Below are 8,761 nucleotides of genomic sequence, written 5' to 3' on the forward strand. Positions count from 1 at the left end.
GGAAGGTGCCATTTGCGAGCCAGCCACCAAGAGGTGCCAACAGCTCTTCCAGAGCCGAGGCAGCTCCTCCAGCTCCTGCTTAGCACCGCACTTCTTCCTTTCTCCCATTTCTTTAGCAATGCCCCCGAGTCAGCCCGGTTTCAGCTCTGCCGGGTGAGGCTGGGCGTGGGGAAGCAGCAGGGCTCTCCCCACCGTCACCCACCCTGTACACCCAGGTTTTGCTCCCGCTTGGTATAAAAATGCACCCCAAAGCCTAACCCCCCCCACCAGGCAGTTTAGAGGAGCTGAATTAACCCCCCACGTTCACACCAGTCCCGGAGAAAAGCATAAAAGGTTTTGCCTGGTAGCACGGGGGCAATGCTGGTGCCGCCAAAAACAGAGCCGGGCGAGAGTGGCTGCTGGCGAGGCTGGAGCAGGAGAGCAGGGCTGCCGGGAGCAGGCAAGCAGGGATGCCGGGAGGATCGAGAGTCTTTATTGCCACCAATGACAGAGACTAGTGGCCCTGCTTGGCAGGAATGGAAAACAAAGCCGCAGCATGCTTTCCAACAGCTCTGGCAGCTGCTCCTACCCGTTGGGGATGCTGCTTTTGTGGAAAATCTCGGCATTTCTGTCACGTCTGACAAGCACAACCACTAGGAAAATGCCACAGCACTAGGAATTTCTTCTGCTCCCTCTGCCCACACTTGTGCTTCCAGACAACCAACACATCTCCAACCACCCTGGCACGGGAGCAATGTGGGACAGACAGACAACCTCCAAGAGGCAAAGGCACGCACAAAACCTGATGCACGCGGAGCAGAAGCGGCGTTGTGGCTTACCTGGCACTTTGGAAGGTCGCAGATGCAGATTTTCCAATAGCCCCGAATCCAACTCCCACTGCCAGACCCTCTGAAACAGGAAGGAAAAAACCCGGTAAGGTCAAACCCTACAACAGTCCTGAGACCATCCCTCCTCCTGCGCTCCAACAGAGCGAAGACTGGCACGAGCAGGAAAGCAGGACACCGGGCCAGGTCGTTACCCTTCTCGTTTTAATCTAAGTGCATTTAATCTAAGCTCAATGCAAGAGCCTGCCACGCTGCCCAGGGTACTTCTCCACCAGGAACCCAAAACAACAGTTTCTTGGGAAGCCAACACAGAGAGGAGATTTCTGTATTCATGAGTGCACTGGAGGGGAAAAGATCACAGTCCCCACTAGCTGAAATGCTATTTCAATAAGGAGCACAGCAGTGCAAAACACCAAAGTCTGTTCAAAAAGGTTCAGGCTCAGCAAACCTCTCTGCAGAGAGGCATCTCTGCAAGGTGCAGACGAATTGGTGCCACGGGGGGCTGCGGAAGAACCAAACGCCAACTTCTCCCAAGAAGTCCCCGGGAGCTGCGCTAAGCCAGGACCAGGCTCCCAGCAATGCCACCTCTGCTGTTTCTGGTTTCCCCATGCCCAGATACCAGCACAATGGCTGTACAGACACTCTCCAAAGCAGAAGGAAACCCAAACTCCACGAGAAAATTCCCACCTTGCAGATTATTTTAGATTACAGTTCATCCCATAATTTTAGTTTAGTTATTCCCATAAACCCCAAAGAAAACCAGCCGAGGAGCCTTCCCAGGAGGGCAGCGGGTGTGGGAGACCGGCGATCCGCCACTGCCTCCTCCTCGTGGATAACTGCTCCATCCTTCCCCATTCCCCTCCTGCCTTTTTCTCAAACTTTTCTTACCCTCCCACCACCAGCACAGCTCCTTCATCCCTCCCAGAAAAAAAAAATAAATTATTTTCAGAAAGCATCAAACCACCGCTACTTTTCCCCCCTTTGTTCAAAATCCCCATTTTTGTTTTTGCAGCCTCTCTGGTATCGCTCCCCTCCGAGCAAGGCGGGGTTGGGGCCCGACATTCAAAAGAACAAAAGCAAACCTGTTTGTGTAGCTGGATGGGTTTTACAGCCTTCAAAGGAGGCAATTACCTGCTCCGGCCGCTGGCAGCCCTGCGAGGGGACAGTGGGGACTGTTCAGATGAGCATTCAAACAGGCTGGAAATGTCACTGAGGGTGTTTACCTGTGTACTGGAGGATAAGGTCTCAGAAGAAGAGGACCGTGTGTGTGTTTGTGGTCTTCTGAATTTCCAGTTGCCTTGGAAACACACCATAAAAAGCAGCACTAACTCGAATAATCATGGCATTTGCATCCTCGAGTCCAGGCTGAGCACAGAGAACCGGAACATTTGACAACTCCTCAGAACCTTGATCCAAGGTTTGTGCCAAGGCTCAGGATGGAGACAGGGAAAACAATAGCAGCAATCCACCCTACGTACAGGGTTACGGGGTAAGGAGACTGCGAATTGTCCCTAAAATACCATGACTGGGTGATAACTCCATCTAGTAAAACAGCCAGAGGAACCGAGGCGCACGGGGCACGCACCAGACCCGGGAGGGATCACACACATGTGCAAAAGCTCACGTGAAAAGCTCTCACGCTGCCCCCCAACACTGCCTGCCCGGGAGATGGGCGAGCACCCGGCGGCAGGAGCAGAGCCGTGAAGGGCTGCACCCGCAGATGGCGATGGCTTGGAAGGTCTCTGCTCTGCAGGCAGTTAAAGCAAACTTTGGGAGGCAGATCTTTTTAAAGACGTTTAATGGCTGCGCTCAGTACGGCTGTGAGGACGTAATGAAGCTCCACACAAATGGGTCTGGCACTGCTCTTCTGAAAGATTTCTTTTTAAGCGAGACTTGCCCAGAGAGCAAAATTCAAAAGGACAAAAGTGCTCATTTGTGTCAATAACGAAAATAGCTTTGACAGAGGGGAAAAACCACAGTGATTTCCCCGTTGCAAAGCAAGTCTCATGGAATAAGAAACTCAGCAGCACAATTAATGAAAGAACAAATTACATATACATGGAAACAAATTATGGGAAATTAAAATCAACAGATGGTGCGTAGTGAACTGCTTATTTGGAGAGGGAGAGCAGCCGATGGTGGAAGCTGCAGCACAGTGGAGATGCTCACCAGCCCGGAGAGGAGGAGGTGACAGAGCAGCGTCTGGCCACGGGTTCGTCGGGTCCCCGCTTCCCACGAGAGGACACGAGAGCTGGGGCAGGACGAGTACAACCACAAATTGGCCAACGGGCTGGTGACCCCAGAGCATCCGACGGGAACTCACAGCCAAGCAAGTCCGGTGTCATGCGTGGTCCAGAAACAGCAGGGACCCCAGCACATTCCATGGTCGCTGCTGGTGCTTGGGAAGCCTCTAATTATATATAGTAGATATTGTGTGATGCATTCAGCCCATTGCTATGATTTGTTTCAAATATTTCACTTCGAAAAGCCTGGCAAGATCACACAGTAATTTCACCGCTTCAATAATACAGGTTCAGCCTCTTTCAAAGAAGATCTCAAACCTCAAAATGATTCTGTTTTGCAGGTAAGCAAGCAGATACACAAAGATGTACATGGAAAACAAACAGAAAGACCTCACTGCTAGTTTGCCCACACTCAAAGCTCACAGCCAGCTCAGCCCTCCAGTTGCAGCCCCTCTCCTGGGTATTCTGCACATACTCAAATTATAAATAGCCCAAGCAACTTCTTCAGGTGGGAAAAGACACAAAAAGAGAAAGGTTAATGTTTCTATGTCAACCACTTACAGATAAGCTGCACTGAAGGCTCTGCAAATGGATGACTGGGACATTAGGTCACTGAAGGTGGGTATGGGAAAGCAGATCTCCTTACCCACTGAAGGCTCAGGCATCAGCTTGAAAAATAAACAATCCTGTGCAATTTCTGGTTCTTGGCACCATCGCAAGCAAAGGCAAAGAGGAGCACAGCCCCAGGCAACCCTGAACAACTGAAGGATTTACAGTGGCCCACCACTCTGAAGAGGGCAACGCAAAAGCCTCACAGCTTGGGATGTGAAAGAGGGTGGAAGGAAGGCGTGCATGTTCCACAGGAAACCTTTCCATGTCAGAGAGGGTTTTTCCAAGGATATCAGTGGCTGAAGAAGTTGTCAGCCCCTCTTGCAACCGGTGATGGAGCTGGAAGAGCCGGAGGGTCCGCACAACCCTGTTAGCTGGAGAGCCCGCATGATGAAGGCGCCAGGCTGGGGTGTTAATTTGGCATCTCTTTGCAGAGTTGCAGAAGAAAAAGAAAAATATGACCAATCTCAGCCACTGTCAAGAAAATGCTTCTCTGTAACCTAAACAAAGGGATTTTGCCTCTCTTGGGCTTCCCCGGCTTTACAATTCAAGATGCTTTATCTTGATAAGGCATTACCCAGGGATCAGACTAATCCTATGCTAACTTAAGAATCAGCTACAAACCTCTCAGACAGCAGTGCTCATTGCAAAGGCACGTTTTCCTCTCTGCTTGTTTTCTGAGAAAAGAAAAAAAAAGCTTCAAAACCTCAACCTGTAAAGCGATAACCGTGCTGGAGGTTCGCTACAGAGAATCCTGTTGTTAATGCCAGACGGCTACGGGATATGTTATGGCAGCCTCCTGATCACGGTGGCGAGGGCAAAAAGCATGATATCCATAGGTCTCCTTACATACTACATCTGATATGCAAGTGCTGGGGAGCAAGGATCTAAACAAGGGCACCTTCATAGCACCATGGACCATCTATCAGCCCCAAAGCCGCAGGGAACCCATTTTCCCTGCTCTGGGAGCTCATACTATCTCTGGGGCCAAGCCCTGCCATCCTCCTCCGCTCTCCCTTAGCTTCTGGCTGTTGCTGAGCACAGGATCAGCTCCCTCCTCTGCGGCCTCGGAGGGCACGTTCAGAGCAATGTGGATGGTAGCCATGGGCACAGCAGGAGAGGACCACATGGGAGCGAGGACAGCACGCAGGTCTAGCAAGAGCATTGCTCTGAGCCCAAAAAGCGTCTTCACAGGGAAGGCAGCCAGCCCAAAAATTGGAAAGCAAAAGCCAAGAGGGAATACCACAGCAAGGAGGAGTCGGTGCAAAGAGAAGGACCGTGGAAAGGGGAGCAAAGCAAAGCTAGACGAGCACAGAGTCATGTCAAGGCACCACAGGCAGGCAGAAGCTGATGGTGCAGTACGACATGACAGCCGTGGCACTGAGCAGAACAGCCGAGGAGAGATTTATGCAGCACGTGAAAAGCCGGCGAGGAGGACGTCAGCCAAGGGAGCAAAGTGAGGGCCACGCTGCTCCCAGCACACCTCTGACACCTTCACGCTTGGCCTGAGGTCCCTGGCTCCCTCTATGCTTATCCACCGGCATTCAAGCACCAGCGAGCAGAGGGGACTCAGATGTGTGCAGCACGCTGTTACAGCTCTGGTTTTATTTTTACTTTAATTTCACTTCAGTGCCCCATCGGCAGAGCTGCAAAACAGCACAAGATGTTCCGTCTTGTTGAGCCAGGAGGACAGCGACAACGTTCCCGTCTGCTCTAATCCACAGGAGCACAGGAATTGGCTGAGATGGGCTTTGGGATGAGGCCCAGCACTGATCCATCTCCTCCCCTCGGCGTGGAAAGCACTGCACACGCACTCCCCATGCTGGGATGTTCCTGGGAAGGCCACAGCTCTCCAACCCCCCTGAGACCATGCTGCAGCCTCGGGGGGACCACGTGGGCTCCTGAGATAGTGCATCACCGCGATGCTCTGGGCTACAGGAGGGTGTCTTACCTTTGGACTATCCCCCAAAGAAGTGCCTAGTGTTGCACTTTCCAGGGAGCTTTTCTCCTTGGCAGGGACGAGAGGAAAGTTTGCTCAGCAGGAGCGAGGTGCTGGCGTCGAGGCAGCCCGGCCCCACTGAAATGAACCACGGTAGTCGTGAGATGACCCTGGACATGGCTCTGTGCTGCCAGTTCCTAACCAGCCCCGATACCAAAGACCTGGACGAGGATAATGAACAAAATACACAAATAACTTTAAAAAGGAGAGATTTACTGAAGAGCTGCTTCTACTTTGAAAGCAGAAGGCTCAGTCATTAACAGAGATGGCTCCGGACAGCCCAGGCTCGCTGCTCAGGTACACGCTGACAGCAAACAAACAACCTGTTCGATCAAAGGGGAGGGAACCCCAAACTACACAGAAGTTGGGAAACTAAGAGACTGAACTCACCCGGGAAGCTGCTTCGCTTTCCCTGGTCTGAAATCTAGTTTTGCCCACTTTCCCTCGTCTGAAATCACCTTCTGCCGCTGCCCACAGCGTTGAATGCTGTTTCTTTGCCCTCGTGCTCTCCAGTATCTATTTTCCGAGAAGCATCGGCTCCAGCCCTGCCCGGAGCAGCCGGCCGTGCAGAGAGCGCCCGCTTCCACGCTCACATAGCAGGGCTCGTCCCCCAGCACCTCCGGCTGCAAATGCCACGCAAGCCTTAAGTTCAAAGGATCAACTTGAAAGTAGAAGGCTGATTCCATCCCATCAAACCTCTCCCTTATCATCTACCGCCCGAGTCCGCGAGAGCTTGGCAAGCTGAAAGAACCGGGTGAAATTAAACAGGCTACGATTTTAAATCCTATTCAGGGCAGCTTATGCAGCCAGGCAGGGATCACAGCCCTCCGCCGCCCGCTCTGCATCTCAATCAGCAACCAGAAAAACCCTTCTGCAAACCCCGGGTCTGGGTTTCGCAGGGCTCACTGAGCTCCTGCCCTCGCCAGCTCCATTTTTGAGCATGAAATGAGCTTCGCAGCCACTGCGGGAAGGCACTCGTAATCCTCAGGAGAAGGCCTGTTCACAAAACCAACCAAAAATAAAAGCCCTTCAGGTTCCCTAGAAATCCAAACAAGTAAATAGCAAGCATCTTCATGGGGCCTTGATAAATTACAGCAGCAAGTAAATTAACCCCAGTTATTATGATACTCTTAGATGCCATAAAGAGCAGGAAAAAGAGCACAGGCTGTGGACAGAGAACAATATCCTACAGGAATGTTAAAAAAAAAAAAAAACAAACAAAACCAAACCACTACACAAAATTTACTTTTTTCACCAAATCAGTTTGTAATCGCGTAAGCAGGATTTCAGGAATAAAGAAAATGACGTCGCAGCATCCCGGAGCTCGTGCCTTGTCCTGGCAGGGCAAGGAGGGATCACTGCTATAACATGAGTCTGTTTTCCAGGCAGCAACGCCGCTCGCCTGCCCTCTGCTCAGTCTCGTCTCACGGGCGAACGCAGCAGCGGGCAGAGCCGCACCGGGAGGTTACAGGCAGACCTGACAGCCCGCTCTCGTGGAGCGGCATCAGAGGTGTTAGGCCCCCCCCCCCCTTTCTCTTGATGTACAAGCAGGTTAGGACGGCAGTGACAGGGGAACACAGGCCTGCCCCGTTATCGGTTAGTTTATCCCAAGCCTCCCGCTCTCTGAGAGGATGCGCTCGGCAGCGTGCCAGCGGCACGGCCCACCCGTCGCCCACCCGTGGGTGTCTTTGCCTAAAAAAATACCCTTGCAGGAAACTCCTCTGGGGATGCAGCACGGCCCTCCCAGGCAGACAGGGGAGGAGGAGGATCCGCGGTGATGATAAAACAAGGAGCAACTCACAGATCCCACAGTCTGAGTGGAGGCAAAATCTTGGGCTTGGAGGGAGGGCAAAGATTAGAGGAACAGCAGGGTTTGTAAATAACTTCTACCTACAGCAGAAATACTGCAGCTCTGCCTGCCGGGGACATCAGATTTCTGGGGCAGATAAAGAGAGCACAGCTCAGCGGAGGCTTGTGCCTGCACAGCTTTGAAAGAAATGGAAAGAATTATGGATTTAAACAGCAGTAAATGCCTTTCTTTGTGAGCAGAGGAGAGTCCGCGATGCTGAGAATACCCTCTGCATGAGCTAACACACACCTGATGCAACACAGGACTGTGGGCACCAACACGGATGCCGGGCCAGAGACACGCTCGCAGGGTTCATTGCAAAAGCATCCTCTGATTAAACGAAGCAAACACTGCTGGGCTCATAAACAGCTGCCCAAGTCCTTCTCCTCGGTAACACCAAGTGTTGCAACAGCTACGTGTGCCTTAGTGCTTTACACCCACTGACCCATGCTCCACCTGCAAGCTGGGACCGTGCATCCCACACCAGCACCTCGAGCCTGGCAGCAGCGGTAACGGAGCCGTGAGTGACATTATCTCCTCCTGCAAGGATTTATGAAGCTAATTCTCCTGGGTCAGCAAATGAACACACTACCTTTAGGAAGGTACTACAGATGCCAACATGTCATCAATTATTCACCCTGCTCTTTGAAGAACTGTTAAGTTCCTAGTGGGAAATTAGTCTTGCTATAATGAGGTTTGTATTTCTATGAGAGTTTAAGTATGTCCCTGTCGCCACTATTCAAACTCTAAGTCTTTTTCCCCGCCAAGATCGAACTCCAGTTCCCTCTAGGTAACATCGTTTTGCCATTACTGCAGAAGAAAGCACAGAGATTACCAGATTTCAGCGATTTCCATGTTTCTAGGTATCCACCATTATAAGACTAGCAAGCAGGAGGTTACAGTCATTTCAGAAAGACTTTTTTTTCTTTTTTAACTTAACCAAGCCAGAAAGCAGTGGATCTCACTTTGCATTTGAAACATAAATCCTACCACTGCTCCGGAGGTGGCCTTGCTTAGCCACCGTCCGCGCACACACATGGCAGTACCTCCCACCAGCTCCAGTCCTGGTAAGCAGCACCCAGCGCCCTGGCTGCCCCTACAGGCACCTCTAGCACAAGACCAGAGGTCCTGGCACAGCGGTGTGAGTGCTCTTACTCTTGACCTGCTGCTCGATGCAGGCAACCCGGCTGCTCTCCGCATTGCATTTCTCTTCCACATCCATAACCACAGGCTCTTC

General features: G+C 51.8%; 1 protein-coding gene across 1 annotated transcript in view; it reads right to left on the minus strand.

The window, feature by feature from the left end:
- Nucleotides 1-8,761, minus strand: part of SLC39A11 (solute carrier family 39, member 11) — a 96,311-nt gene that overhangs the window by 21,720 nt on the left and 65,830 nt on the right. Inside the window, exon 6 of the mRNA XM_009321655.1 lies at nucleotides 819-888. Coding sequence (XP_009319930.1) covers nucleotides 819-888 — 70 coding nt within the window. The remainder of the gene's footprint in view (nucleotides 1-818; nucleotides 889-8,761) is intronic.

Source organism: Pygoscelis adeliae, unplaced genomic scaffold, assembly GCF_000699105.1.
Source record: "Pygoscelis adeliae isolate BGI_AS28 unplaced genomic scaffold, ASM69910v1 Scaffold184, whole genome shotgun sequence".
Classification (NCBI taxonomy): domain Eukaryota; kingdom Metazoa; phylum Chordata; class Aves; order Sphenisciformes; family Spheniscidae; genus Pygoscelis; species Pygoscelis adeliae.